The sequence below is a fragment of the Mustela lutreola genome, chromosome 3, assembly GCF_030435805.1.
Source record: "Mustela lutreola isolate mMusLut2 chromosome 3, mMusLut2.pri, whole genome shotgun sequence".
Taxonomy (NCBI): Eukaryota; Metazoa; Chordata; class Mammalia; order Carnivora; family Mustelidae; genus Mustela; species Mustela lutreola.
In genome coordinates, this window is record NC_081292.1 from 166,957,921 (window position 1) to 166,972,512 (window position 14,592).

Below are 14,592 nucleotides of genomic sequence, written 5' to 3' on the forward strand. Positions count from 1 at the left end.
CAAGGCTCTTGACCTCAAATGCAGATGAGTCAGAGTTGCTGTTCTCCCAGGACGCATGTCCAGATCTGTCTTCCTAGAACAACGCCCCAGACCCTGCTGCCTATTTAAAATGTGCCCACTTTTCATGGCATGAGTGAAGCCCACCATCCGAGTGACTACTGGGCCCAGAAGAGCAAACCCCACCCCCTGCCAGGCATCAAGCAGAGGCCACCTGGGCGCCTGGCCTGATTTCCTGGTGAAGAGAGGACAGTGTGGCCCTTGGTGTCCCCAGGCCAGTATGGGCAGGAAAGTGCCCAAGGTGTGCCCCTCAGGTCTAATGTTAAGACCAGAGTTCCTTGGCCTTGTAGGACTGAGCAAGGGCCCTCCAGGACCACATGCGCCATGAGGTACTTGGAGCTTGCCCACCCCAGCACACATGCATTCAGTGTTCAAGACACTGTGATCTGATAGGTGGAGCTCAACCCTCTTACTCCCACAACACGGCTACTAGGTGTTGTAGGATGGCCATGGGGTCACACTGCTTCAGTCGCATCACGTGACAGGTAAGGCCACAGGCCACAGAGCCCCTGGTAGGCGTTGTGCTGGCTGCACCCTCTTGTGGCCAGTCCTTGCCTGGAGCAGCGTCTAGAAGGGGGTAGAACAAGGAGGAGGCCTCCTCTTCTGCCACACTTAATTCACATGGTGACCCTTTCCAAGTCAGGGTGGGTTCCAGGTTTTAAGGTCTGAAAATGGTTTGGTGGCTTGTCTGCCATCTCAGGTGAGGAAATGGAGAGCTGCTGAGCCTGCACTTGTGGAAAGGACTCCCACGAGCCCTGACTTGGCCATTCCCACAGCACCCAGAAGGCAACAGGACCATCAGCCACTAGGGAGCCACAATCACAGCTCGTGGGATGTGAAGACCGCACAGGCACTGCTCCCCCTGTCCTGCCCTCAGGTGCTCAGTCTCACCCCCCCCCCCCCCCCCGCTCTCTCCTGGTCCCGGAAAAAGCCCAGAGCTCATGGCCTCCAGAAGCCCTCTGTGCTCAGCCTCTGCTGCTTTCCTCTCCTTCCTCTGCCTGAGGGCTCACAGAGCAGAGGCCACAGGAAGACTACAGTCTCTGGAGCCAGACTGCCTGCATTCACATCTTGGGTTCTGCCCCTTCCTGGCAAGTCTGTTACCTCCATGGTGGCTCTGATTCCTCAGCAGATCAGGGATAACAAGAGTCCCTCCCTTGTAGAGATGTCAGGAGAATAAATGCTCTCTGGGATGTGGGTGGGAAAGAACTTGGGAGGGCCACCCGGGGATGCTGCTGCTGTCCAATCACCGCTGTCCTGCCCCCCAGCTCTAGTCATGCCAGCCTGTGTCCTCCTCCCTCAACACCCCTAGCATATTCCTACCTCAGGGCCCTTACACTACTATAACATTCTCCAGAATACTCTTGCCTGATATCCTTTTGGTTCACATCCGATCTCTACTCACATCTTGTCAGAAAGGCCTTCTCTGAGCACGCTACATAAAACGGCAAGACCCACCACTGTCCCCCGCCCCCAGGCCTCCATCCGCCACATGCTTATGTTTCCTCATCTATGCTCTGCCTCTGCTAGCATGTCCGCTCTGTGGGGACAGTCCGTTCATGACTTGATCCTGAGCATCAGCCCCTCCCCCGGCACTTCAGTGGCCACCAATCCAACTTGGCGTGAACAATGAGCACAAAATAAAGCAGCAAGTTCAATAGCTGTCGTCATGACTCAGCATGAGGATGGGGCTGGGGTCTGGGGATTCATGTGGAGGCATCAATGTCTGGAGGATTTTAGGTCCACCATACTGGGGCTAACAGTTCATATATACAAGTCTTCCCCGTATTTCACACGAAGAGCAGGAAGCAACATTTGAAGAAAATAAAAGGATAGACCATTTATAACTGGTCTTTCTCTACCTGGCCCTGTAAGTGTTCCCATCATTATCGATTTCTCTTCCTGACTTGGCCTGTAAGACAGTGCTCAGCGGGGAAGTCCATGTCAGGACAGTGACAGGTGGAGCTCCAATGTGAATGGAGCCGCCTGATGCCACAGCACACCTGCTGAAGGCCTCTGCTGTTCCCAGCCTCCTCTGCCTGAGCAGAAGCACCCACTGACCCTGCACGGCTCACGGGTCCCTGCTGTGCCTGCTGGTTTGGTGAGCCCCTGCCAGGGTATGTGCCGAGCAGTGCGGCTCTGGTGGTGCCTGCTCTTCGGTAGTAGCAAACATCACACATGGCACATTTAAAATGCCCCCTGCTCTGGCCCGTCACAGGTCTCCTAGAGACAGAGGCCCCTGCTCTTCAGCACTGTATTTAGGACGAAGCCGATGGCATTTAGAACTTTCTAGACTCCAGGCAGGTGTTGGGTAACAGCCTCGGGTTGTTGATTCCTAGGGTGGCAAGGATTCACAGGGAAGCCAGTTCAGAAAAATGAAATTTGAGGCTCTAGGACTAAACCAGGTTAGCCCTGCAGGCTGTCTGCTGAGGCCTTACTGGCTAAAGAGCCTGGCCCCAAGTGAAGCTGCACAACCTCAAATAGCCTTGCTCCGATCCTACAGCCATTCCCAGACTCCTACTCCTGCTCCCAACTCCTTGTCCACGCACTTTTAAGGATGTGCACAAGAGGGATACTGACTGCATTATCATCTGTAGTTGGGGGAAGAAACCACCTATGGGGAAAACCTGAGCACCCCCCACTCATGTATGGTAGAGCCACTTTATAGACTATTAGCTCCTAGAATGGGTAAGGGTTTATGCACTGATTTGGAAGAAAAAAGTTTAAAAAAAAGAAAAAAAGGAACTGATAATTAGTAATAATAAACAGGAACCAATTATTTTGGGCAGAAACGCATTGGGCACCATAGTGCACAGGCACGCTGGAGGACCCGACCGTGTGAATGCTTTATGTATCCCCATACTGTCAATCCAGTGAAGTAACAGTGGCCTGTTTTAAATCCCTCAGACTGAATTCTACTAGGAAATCACATCTAATAGGAACACTTCTGTCTGACCTTGGGGCAAGCACTTTACTCACATTTATCACAACACGTTACTTATCAATCAACTACTTTCAATTCCAGGCATGGACCTACCATTCTCAGCCTCCTACTTATCTAAACAAGAGCCGCTAATCATCTTTTTGGCAAATCCATCAACCTCAATCACTACCACTAGCTTACCTTGTCCCTCAAATGATGTTCTGCAGCCTCAATATTCAGTGGATCATCAAAATTCAAAAGATCCTTAAAAAGAGAGAAACCCAAAGTAAACAAAAGAATCTGTTTTTCTGCTGTCACAAGTCTTCATTTTCTGAGCCAGATGACAGAAATCTACTCAGCAAACAGGAGAAGCTGGAGAGTAGAGCGATCCCATTATGGATCCCAGGTCCTGTGATGGATGCCCACAGTCTACGAGGTGCTTTCTGAACATCGGTGAACTGCTGACTGAAAGATCACGATGTTTACATACAACTATCCACAGTTTGGTGAAAATGAAGGATAGTGATCACATTAAGTTCTAAGGCTTTTTGATGTAAAGAACCACTCTCATTATGAGTATTTCCAAATAAAAGTCCCATTTTTTTTCCTCCAAAATTCATTTCTTCTTTTAATTTGTGACAAGCAACTTTGCTTCTCTAAGTTTGTGGCTTCCACACTGACCTTAACCAGATCTTCCCTTTATCTTTTTATTCCCCTTCACAGCATGACACTCATACCCAGCAGAGATGGGGTGTGAGCCTGAAGGCAGGACAGCGCCAGGAGGACCCTGTCCCCAGGCATTTCTACAATAGAAAACCCTGAGGTAGGGGTGTGTGCCTGGCTGGCTCAGTCCTTGGAGCATGAGACTCTTGATCTTGGGGTTATGAGTTTGAGCCCCATGTTGGGTATAGAAAGTACTTAAAAAAAAAAAAATCTTAAGAAGAAAACCCTGGAATGGCTACTCCCCTCTCCCCATGAGAAACAACATGGATTTCAAATTGGAGGCCATGTCTTATCTTTATACTGCCTACTCCCTTTCATAAAAACCAAGGTAGTGAGATTTGTTCTTATGAGAAGTCACTGCTTTCCAGAGTCATCATCAATGGTCACTGTAAAGACAACTGTACTTCTCCCTCAGGAGAAATGTTTAGTTTGGGGGCTATATTTCTGATTTGGAAATAAATATGAGGTATGACCAATATGTTAGAAATATAGCAAGGAAAACTCTTAAGTCTCTATGATCACTTGTAAAGTTGAACAATTAGACTTCAAGTCCTAGAAACAGGGAAAAATATAAAGCATGCAGATGAGATGCCCAGCGCATGTGAAGACCACCAGACATACCAAACTCTCCATCTTTCTTACCATGTATCTGACCTAAGATGAACATATTGGCTGGAACAATCACTACAGGCTTAATCAGCAATTTTGGTTGGCCCTCTAGAATGTGGAGCACTGGAGAGACAGGACTGCGTCAGATTAAAGGCTCAATCAATGAAAAAGCAGTGTGACCTGCTGGGAAGACTTTAAATCCTCTTGCAGCCTTCATGGCTCTAGAAGTAAAACTGTGCACATCCATGAAAAAGCCAAACCAGGACCACAACAGAATGACAGCACTACCTTCCCTGGGGGTGAAGGGAGGGCAGAAGACAGAAGTGCTGGGCTTGCTGCTTCTGCTACAGGGATCACCTGGGACAACAGATGAGAAGTAGAGTGAGGCAGGGCCCTGCGGGTCTAATTTTGAGGCTCTGCTGCTTTTTTACTTTGCTGCTGGTAAGAGAAGAGCTCTGTGACCTAGGACAGCAGCCTGGCCCCAGATGCTGGTGTTGTGTCAGCACACCTGCCATGGGCCAGGAAGCTGCCCCTCCAATGACCCACCCATTCTGAGGGCTGGATGGGGTGGGCTTGTTTTCATGGAGGGTCAGTTTTATCAAAAGCAGCACAGCTTCCTGCCCCACCCCACAGACAGATCCCTGAGGCTCATTTCTTCTAAAGTTCTTTTATGATCAAAGAGCAATAACTCAAAAGAATAATATTATATTAAAAAAAATCCAAAGAGCAGCTTTTAGCTTCTCCCTGCCCCCCTCCTGCCCTCCAGCCCCTGCCTGTGACAGGCTGCTTTCTGTAGACAGCAAACTTCAGCAGCTCATCACTGAAGAGAGAATGGTTCTAAGGTTTTGGGTTTGTGAAAAGTCTAGAGGGCAGGTGACCACACTCCTTCACCCAAACCAGGACACCTGGGAGGGAAGAGGGCTGACGCCGAGGGCAGACATGGAGCAGGGTGGGCCCAGCGTCCAGAGGAAGAGCCGCCTCTGTGAAGGAGGACATGGCTCCGGCCCTTCCCTCCCTGACGACCTTCCCCGGGTGCCACCCCAAAGCCCCCTTGGTTCCCATCTCACTGTTCCTCTGTCTCCTATAAATCCTACAGAAAGGAGTTGCTCAGTGTCTACAGAGTGCTCTTTTTAATCTCTCTAGGTTATCCTTAGTGTGATGTTTAAAAGCAATAGTCAGGGGACTCAAGGAAAACTTGGGGTTCTGGTCAATATACTTACAGTAAACAAAGAGTTTAATCCCCAAACAACATCCTGGAATGAGAAAGAAAGAAGAAAACAAGTTTCAGGCTCCTGTGCACTTAGTATTTCAAACCCTTGACCGAGAAATATAGACTGTGGTAGGTCAGAATTTATCTTTAGTGTGCTGTTTTCCCTAAACACAGAAATTTAAAACAACTTCTCTCCAATATGACAACAGGCTTGGGAAATCTGGAGGGGGCAGTCACAGGAAGTAATTACAGAATCAAAGTGCCCTTGAGACCCAGCCCAGGGAGCCCACAGGCTGTGTCTGCTCAGGAGAACCCCCCCCTTCCATCACCTCCTCCTCCTCACCTTCCAGTACAGTTTGGGACTTCTGAAGAGTCATCTTTACAACAAAATCTGTTGTTTTTGCGCTCTCTTGGGAACTAGAGATAAGCTAATTACCCACAGTCCCACCAGCCTCTAACCATTTTGCTCTAATTACTTAAAAAAAAAAGTGATAAACACTTCCTAACATTCAAAGGTCAGAAATTCTCATTAAAATAAGGTGGTCTTTCTCTCTGTCAAATAAATTAATAAAATCTTTAAAAAAAAAAAAAATAAATAAAAATAAAATAAGGTGGAAAACCAATGTATTCTCTCTGGACTTGTCATCCGTGATTCAACTGCAAATTCCCTCTCAGCCTTCCCTGTCCCCAGCTCGAGTCTTGTCTTCTAAATTAGGCCAATTCTCAGCCCCAGCTGATACTCTGCTACTTTGCAATTTTAATTGCCACCTCTGCTTTGGCTCAGCCATCCACCCATGTCCTTCTGGGGTGAGCTGAACTTGGGGCTGGAGCTGGGGGTGAGCACACATTCTCTGGTGGAGAGGTTGGTCAGACAGGCGTGTCAGCAGAACTCCCACAGACGTGTTCCCACAGAGTACCCAGCAGGGAGGAGACACTTCCCAGAGAAAGCGGGGCCTGCCGGGTAGAAAAGTGGCAGGAGGAAACACCTTCCAGGTGGAGGAACCCCTGTGACCAAAGCTAAGTCCCGAATAGGCAGGACATGTCCAGGGTATGACAAGAAGACAGGCCAGGCCCTGTGGCAGTAGAGACCACACCTGGGGAGGACCCAGAGTCAGGCCTGTAGAAAGTCTGCAGTGTCCTCTTAGGGCAGGCCCCAAACTCCTTTCCTGTGTTCTTCCCCCAAAGCACCTACTTGGTGATACACAATAACACTGCCTACACACCAGAGTTGGCAGCTCTCGCCTACAACGTGTGGTCATGGACAGAAAGAGACCTGGCCCAGGACTGGGGCAGTTACTGGTGGGCTGCTGTGACCCATGCATACCTCTCCGGGCCTCAGTGTCCTCCTCTAAAAGCAGTGGAGCTGCCTGGGAGCAGGGGTGGGAATGAAGATGGTCTCGAAGTGGTAAACCAGAAAGCTGGCATATACAGAATGAGGTCAGTGTACCCACAGATGCTCTGTTCAAAGGCAGGGCCTACAGAGTTAAAGTATGAAGGACACTGGGGAGAGAAAGCCTAGCACCTGTGTGCAGGGCAGGGCCCAGGCCTGTCTAGTTCCGCTCAGGCTCCCCTTGGGGCCCAAAGGACAGTAACCGATGCAGCATCTGAAGTGCCAGCCACGTTTATGTTGTGTGTGTTTGGTGCAGACTTCGCCTTACAAATAGTTTTAGCTAGGATGACTTTCATAATCCATACGTGACTGGGCCCAAGTTAACACATGTGCAACAATGCTGCTCTTGAAAGAGAGAGAAAGATGGGGAGGAGGAAGACAGAGAGGAAGATGGCATTGTGCGACGTGTCAGGCAGTCTGTGAGTGCCACAAACATGCTACTCTGACACCCATAACCCTTTCAGGTTGACCTGGCACAACTGTCAGCCGCAGAGGAAAAGGACACAGTCACCAGGGAATACAGGCCGGGTCTGGATGACGACGCCTTCGTGCGGAGTCCCGGGCTAAAGAGACGCACAGGCTGGGAACTCAGCTGCCCTCTGAGCCCAGGAGCAGGAGGGCACTCTTTTGGGCAGCATGGATCTGGCATGAGAAGGGCCAAGGTTATGATGACTGCATGGATAGCTTCACTAGGCAGCAGAAACCATGGCCGGAGTCAGGCACTGTTCACTACAAAGTGAACACCAGCCAGAAGCCCTGACTGCCTCTGACGAAAAGCTCAGGCAACAGGAGGAAACTGTAGGTTTCCTACAGATACCACGGCAGAGAAGCCCTAAGCTGAAGCCACAGCTGGTGGCCTCATGGAGCACCCACAGAGTACATCCCCAGAACCAACTTGAGCTTACACCTCAGAAGCAGCTGGGGCCACTTGTTCAGTCCCAGCAGCTGCCCTCTCCATCGCCCTCCCCTGGGTGGGGTCCTCCCTCAGGGCACTCCTGGCCTCTCGGTTGCCACCCATCTGTCCAGACTAGCTCAGGGGAACTCAGAGCAGATGGAGGCCACACCTGCCCTTTCCCTCCTCCCCCTTGTCCCACCCTGGCAGCTCTTGTCTCCTCTGAGAGTGAGGCACCACATAAGACTGGGGGACAGAGGAAGGAAGAATAGAAACCACATGATTTGAAACACAGACAGTAAAGGGCAGAGAACCGACTGAGGCAAGGGCTTGGTCATGCAGCCCCAGGAGGGCAGGTGGGAGCAGGGTGTGCCCGGCCATCTGGGTGGACGGGACAGCGAGGAGACTGGTTTCTGGAGGGAGAGGCCTCCAGGCCGGGGCTGTGCTCAAGCGCACTGCACTCTACCTTTTTTTTTTTTTCTTTTTAAAAAAAGATTTTATCTATTTATTTGACAGAGAGAGATCACAAGTAGGCAGAGAGGCAGGCAGAGAGAGAGAGAGAGGAGGAAGCCGACTCCCTGATGAGCAGAGAGCCCGATGCGGGACTCGATCCCAGGACCCTGAGATCATGACCTGAGCCGAAGGCAGCGGCTTAACCCACTGAGCCACCCAGGCGCCCTGCACTCTACCTTTAATGTCCTTGTGGGAGCCCAGCCAGTGCCGTCAATCGAATGTTCTCTCAGTAAACTGAAACAGACAGAAAGGCACAGCAGTCAGCAAGTCAGTCAGCCTCCAGTCGCAGGAGATGTAGGTGTGTTAAGCCGCGGCTGCCAAGCCCTGTGGGCCCACGTCTCCTCTGCAGTGCATCTGCTTTCCCCGGGCCCCATCTCTCTTCTGGGGCCCATCTCCCTGTACAAGGCCACCTCTCCCCCCAAGTCTAATCTCTTGTGCCACGTTTATTGCTCATACACCCAGGTCTTTAATCCTGCATGCACATGAAGTTTTAAGCAGGAAGTAAGGATGCTTAAAATAATGTACAAAGAGCACTTGTCAACTTGATATTCAGAAAATGACAACTGATGCTTAGAGCTTCCTATGTGTTTTAGCACGATCCTAACCTCACCTAATGCCTCAACGACCCATGAGGGAGGTGCTGCCATCTCTCTAATGGAGGAAAGCAAGCGAGGCACAAAGCAGCAAGGGCACAGGCCTGGGGGACAGTCCTTCAAACTCAGGCAGCTTCCCTGGAGCTGTGGGTGAACAAGAGTGACAGTTCCTAGCACATGTTCTAATACTCTGTTTTTGTTTTTTTTAAAAGTTCAAAAGGGAAAAATGAAGGATAAAGGTAGATTAGCAAAAAATTCTGGTTGTTCTTCCCCAGTGGGTGGGAGGACCATGTTCAGGGCAGGTGCACATGCGTTTTGGAGGTACTGTGAGGTCCTGTTTCCTAAGCTGGACCTGAGGGTCATTTCCATCACTATTCCATCAGCTGGACGTGCATATTACATACTCTCACAGAAATGATTATTCCACATTTTGAAAAACTACAATTTACTGTCCAGTTTCCTTCTGGGGATAAATTAGTTTGGCACTGTTGAGCTGTATCTTGCTGCTGCTTTAGTATGCATGGAACCGTTCCTAAGCTCACATGGCAGTATCAGGCCCTCTGTGCTTTAGAGACATTCTGGACCAGAGCGTGTTCAAGTTCACATAAGTCAGTTAAAATCAGGAGAAAATACACCTGTGCTATAATCTTAATTGCCAGTGAAGCTCAGTTAGATTAAATAAAATCTCAAGTTGACCACTATCACTTACTTACAGACATCCCCCCCTGCCAAGGGGCAGGCCTTGTTGCCATGAAAGCTCTGCAGCTTCTGAGTAACTGTTCAGGAGCCACGTGCCAGGCCTAGTGGTCCATATGACCCAGTGAGAGGTCTCCTCACTGAGGCAGGAACAGGAGTCAGTTCTGAATGTCTTTGTCCTTTTGACAGACCTTAGCCATCTACTGGCTCACTCATTCAATGCCTGTCTCCCCAGAGCCGGCAAGCTCCACAAAGCAAAGAATGCCAACTGCCCCCACTGCGTCTGGGCACGACCACCACAGGCTGATGGTGGGGTGGTGGTGGGGGGGGGCAGCTTCACTGGCTGAGCAGGCAGTATCCTCTGACCTTTGTCAACAGCATAGCCAGAGCAGGAGGGCTCTGAACCTGGAAGCCAGCTGTGCCCACCCAGGGCGATGGCAGGTAAGGGGAAGATAAGATGCCTGTAATCAGGCAGGTTGTGCTCAAGTCTACAGGCCACAGGTCTGGGCAGAGTGACACTGTGGAGGGAACACCATCACTGTGCAAGTTCCAGCCCAGCCTCAGCAGGCAGGAATCCTGCAGGAGCTCAGGTGACAGGCCCTCAGAGAGGACACCAGGCAGGGGATCAGACAGTGCCTCAGGGGCTACACTGGAGGCACAGAGCCCAGGAGAAAAAGTCTCAAGTGCAACCACCAGGGTCCTGGCTCAGGGCCCTCGAATCCCATAGACATATCAGACATATCTGACCCTGAGCCCAAAGCAGGAAAGGGCCCCTGGTGGCAGGGCAAGCCTCACAAAGAGAGCTAAGTGGCCCGTGTACTAGACAAGGCTCCAGAGAGCTAGGCACTGGTCAGAGCCGCTGAGTGAGGAATCCAGGTAGATGCCACCAGGCGGCACTGTGGACCAGGAGGGGCTGGCCCAGGCTCATCTTTCTCTGTTCAGGAGATGCCACGAGTCAGTGGTACATTAAGCCCCTGCTGGACACTGTCTAGTTTTTTCATAAACAATGACAAGGTCTTTGCATTTTTATCTGACACATTCTTTCCCACAAATAAACCCCTACAAGTGTAGCTGACAAATCCAAAGGTAAATACAAGTTGAATGTAGACCTTAAAGCTGAAGGACCAACAGAGGTAGATCTCCCGTGATGAGAGAGAGCCCGTTCTTCCCCTTTCTCTTCTCTCTCACAGCTCCCCACTCCCCTAGTCCGGGTATTTGCTTTTGCACCAGGGCAATGTGAGGAGTGGTGAGAGGCATCTTGTTTCCACAAGCCTCTCTCTGGCTACTGCTGAGATCAAACACCCCTTAGGTGCTTACCACCCACCCAGAACTCTCCTTTGAGTCACTACTTGTAGCGGGTGCTTGCTTTTCCCAGTGGCTGTGTCTGACTTTTTTATCCTAATTGGCAAAGACCTTTACACATGAAGGATGTAACCCAGCTGGTCTTTTGTGTTTTGTGTTTTTAATTTTAATGTGGCTAAATCTATCAATGATCTTCCTTTAAGATTTCTGGCCTTTGCTGCTGGCTGCTGCCCACTGAGTTCTCCTCATACTTCCCTAACAACCTGATTTCTCGGAGAGAGCAAAAGTGACAAGAGAAATTCCTGCTCTGGCATTAACTCTGGTGGAGGGCCGGGTGTGACAGGGAGGTGGTCTGCAATGGGCTTTCAGGAGAGCGAGCATCAGCGATGGCCTCGCGGGAGGAGGCTGGAGAGGATGCCATCTATGGCCTGAAGCTGGAGGAGTCAGATTTTGTAGGTGTAATACTTCAGGGACAGAAGGGGAAAAGGTGGCCTCTTGAAAGTCCATTTGTAACTGTCTATAGAAAAAGAGGCAGACAGGAGAACAGGGGCACTGCACACAAGCTGCATGGGGAGCCGGGTGCTAAATGTTTTAAGAAGGACAAGGGGGGGCGCCTGGGTGGTACAGTCTGTTTAGCATCTGACTCTTGATTTTGGATCTGGTCATGATCTCAGTCCTGGGATCAAGCCCCATGTGGGGCTTGACGCTCAGCAGGTAGGTTGCTTGTTGCTCTCCCTCTGCTCCTCTCCCAGCTTGTGTGTTCTCTCTCAGATAAATAAGATAACCCTTAAAAAAAAAAAGAAAAAAGAGGAGGGGGAGGAGGAAGAGGAGAAAAAAGAGGGGCCCAGCTTTGCCGGCACTACGGGCAGTGTGTAGCTCCCCATCACAGGCAGGGCTGGTGTTCCTCGGGTGGGGATGGGATTTGACAGGGCACCGACTTAGTCACAGGAGGAAAGTAGAATAAGGCGCTAATGCTAATGTTGACTCTGCGTGGGGGCTGAAGGTTACATAACCTGCCCAAGTCCCCTGCTGCTGGCGCTGCTGCTGCTGGCAGAGGCACCGGGTTCCAGCCCAGGCCGTCTGGCACCACAGCCTCACAGCCCCACTGCCGCCTTACTTGATAAAGTGATGAGACACAGGAAGATAAAGCCCAAGGGCTAAGTTTACTTAAGAATGACAAACCACACACCTTCCCCAGTTCCCTACTTTAGTGACCAGCAGCCTCGAGAAGCAGGAGTCGCAGATCCCTGATCATCAGCCACTGCAGTGGGGGTGGGGGGAACACAGAGGCCACAACAGACATGAAGCTCTGGGAGAGCTGTCCTGCTTTACGCACTTCAAGACAATTTCGGTAAAGAGAGGACATCTTAAATACAAATACCCAGGTCTTAAACTTGCCATCTACATCCCCTATCCCCGGATTTTATAAATCCTACTTTTCCTTCTTAGCTAAAATCAGCCATGTGGAGAGATTGCAGTCTCTCATTACAACAGGAGGGGAAAAGGGTAAGGAGCCCTGGAGGGAGCATCAGCAGGGGTCTTGGCCACCGGAAGGCCCAGGAGGATGTGGGTCTGGAGGTGGCGGCAGGCTGGGGGTGGGGTGGGAATGGAGATCTTCCAGTCACTGGAGTGCAGCCCAAAGGCCTGAGGACGGTTTGGGAAACCCTAATCAAGGCCCAGCCTCAAAATTTCCTCTCAGTGAGACTAAGTGTTAGAAAGGCCAATGCTCACACACAGTGCTCACAAACACAGAAGATGGGAAAGAATAGAAACCCACCTTAGACATATTTCGCCTGTCTCTGTGATGTTGGGGTGCCAGATCCTGGTCAGGCATTTCACTTTGGGAGGCTGCAACACAGAGAGAAAGAGATAACAGGCTCTCCAAATCATGCCTGCTGCCACAGACCCATCTAGCTCCTCATTCCAAGGCTTACTTGGAACTCAGCTAGACTGGTCCCAACCAGCATTCAATTCTGGATTCTTGCCCCCCAGTGCACTAGTGTCCCCACACTGCAACTACACATGCTAGTCTGCCCATACCCCTAACATGACCCTTCCACAGGTCCCAGGGCTGGAAGATGCGTGGTGCTGGTGGCAGGGCCTCGGCCTCCTCTGACACTCTCTGCCAGGGCTGCAGAGGAGCCCGCAGTGCACTCCAGGCCCCATTCCCACTGGGAGCCTACAGATGCGATGTTGTACACTATGCTGCTGAGCTGTGGCTGAAGTAACTGCTCCTCATGGTGGTAGCTGGGTCCCTGCGCACGTGTTTCTGAAGATGCAACTGCCAAGTACATTGTCCTACCTCCAAGTCTAAGTCTGCTCTATGCTTATAGGAGGGAGAGAGAACAAAAGCGAGCACGTGGGAATGTGGCACACTGACATCACTGATGACCAGGCATATTTGGATAAAGGTGTGCTTTTAAAGTGACTCTATAAGCAATCCATACTCATGTAAGACAAAAAGACAATGAAAACAAAAGGCAAGATCTCTCTCTGTCTTTCCTTTTGTTATGTATGATAATGCCACCCAGAAATAATCTAACACCCGGTATACACCTGTGAGCCTCTTTTCTAGGCGCCACACAGAGATGCATGTGTGTGCACATTCATTTTTCTTTATAGAAGGGGGAACATGGGCTCTCTATATTTTCACATTCCTTTCTGTCACCATTTCAGATGGCTTTGGGCTTTCTCGCCCTCCATGGTACTAGTTCTAGCATTTCACAAGCTAGTTCCTATTATTGGACATTTAGGCTGCCTCCCACCTCTACCACGGACTGCGCTAAATCACTGTGCTCATCTCTTCACGTCTGTAGGAAAGGTCTGCCCGGGAGGAAGCCCAGGTAGAGGGACTGCTGGTCAGAGCACAAAGTGTCATCTGGCCGAGTCTCACAGACACATCATCTTGTAGACATTCATGTGTCAGCCCTTTGTCACAGGGGGCCATGCTTTCCATGTTTATAATTTGGTATTAATTTGCATTTGGGATGCTACTCTTTTGTAAAGTCTTTGCAATCAGATTTTTGCCTTTGTTACTAACCACTCAAATACTCTTGGTACTTCTTCTAGTACTTGAATTGTTCCATCATCTTATCTGTACAAAACAGACATACTTTTCCGGCACTCCTGTAAGTTTTCCTACTGATTTTAAAACAGCACGACATCAAGAAACTCCCCCAGATAATTAATCCAAGTATGTAAATGTAGGTGTCCAAGGTTAGGATTTAGATTCAGAGTGAGTTTCAATCTATTTAATATGCTCTAACTTGGTTTTCTGCAAGTAAATGTAAGAGCATTTGACAGAAAGTATGCTAGTCATCGTGCCACTTCCAGAAAGGCCTTCAGGCTGAGGGAAGGCCGGCACTGTGGGGCTGTATGAATCTAAGTGATAATACAGTTTCCATACTGGATAGACTGAATCACCAACTTGGCATTGGGGAACCTACAGGCTCTATCTCCCTCCCTTCTAGAGAGTCCATGACATACCTGTTACCCTGCCTAGTGTCATTCACTAGATCTCCAAGTGTCTGGCTGTTATTTGCCCCTCCCCTCCTTGTCCCTTCACATCGCCCATAGTTAGATGTTAGCACAGACACCTCCCCTGCCAGCAGCGGTCCTCCTAACTGCAGTCCCCAGACAAGAGAACGAATCAGAACTGTGGACCCACATTCTGACACACAATTTCCC

General features: G+C 50.1%; 1 protein-coding gene across 5 annotated transcripts in view; it reads right to left on the bottom strand.

Annotated features, from left to right (window-relative positions):
* UBE2F (ubiquitin conjugating enzyme E2 F (putative)) overlaps window positions 1-14,592 on the bottom strand; it is a 57,902-nt gene that overhangs the window by 4,232 nt on the left and 39,078 nt on the right. For all 5 annotated transcript variants that reach the window (XR_009351959.1, XM_059167569.1, XM_059167568.1 and 2 more), the window contains 4 exons: window positions 12,683-12,753; window positions 8,491-8,548; window positions 5,530-5,562; window positions 3,179-3,241 (listed from right to left, as the gene is read on the bottom strand). Coding sequence is in view for 4 of the 5 variants with exons in the window: in XM_059167569.1 (XP_059023552.1) it covers window positions 3,179-3,241; window positions 5,530-5,562; window positions 8,491-8,548; window positions 12,683-12,753 (225 nt within the window). In the remaining variant the exon portion in view is untranslated. The remainder of the gene's footprint in view (window positions 1-3,178; window positions 3,242-5,529; window positions 5,563-8,490; window positions 8,549-12,682; window positions 12,754-14,592) is intronic.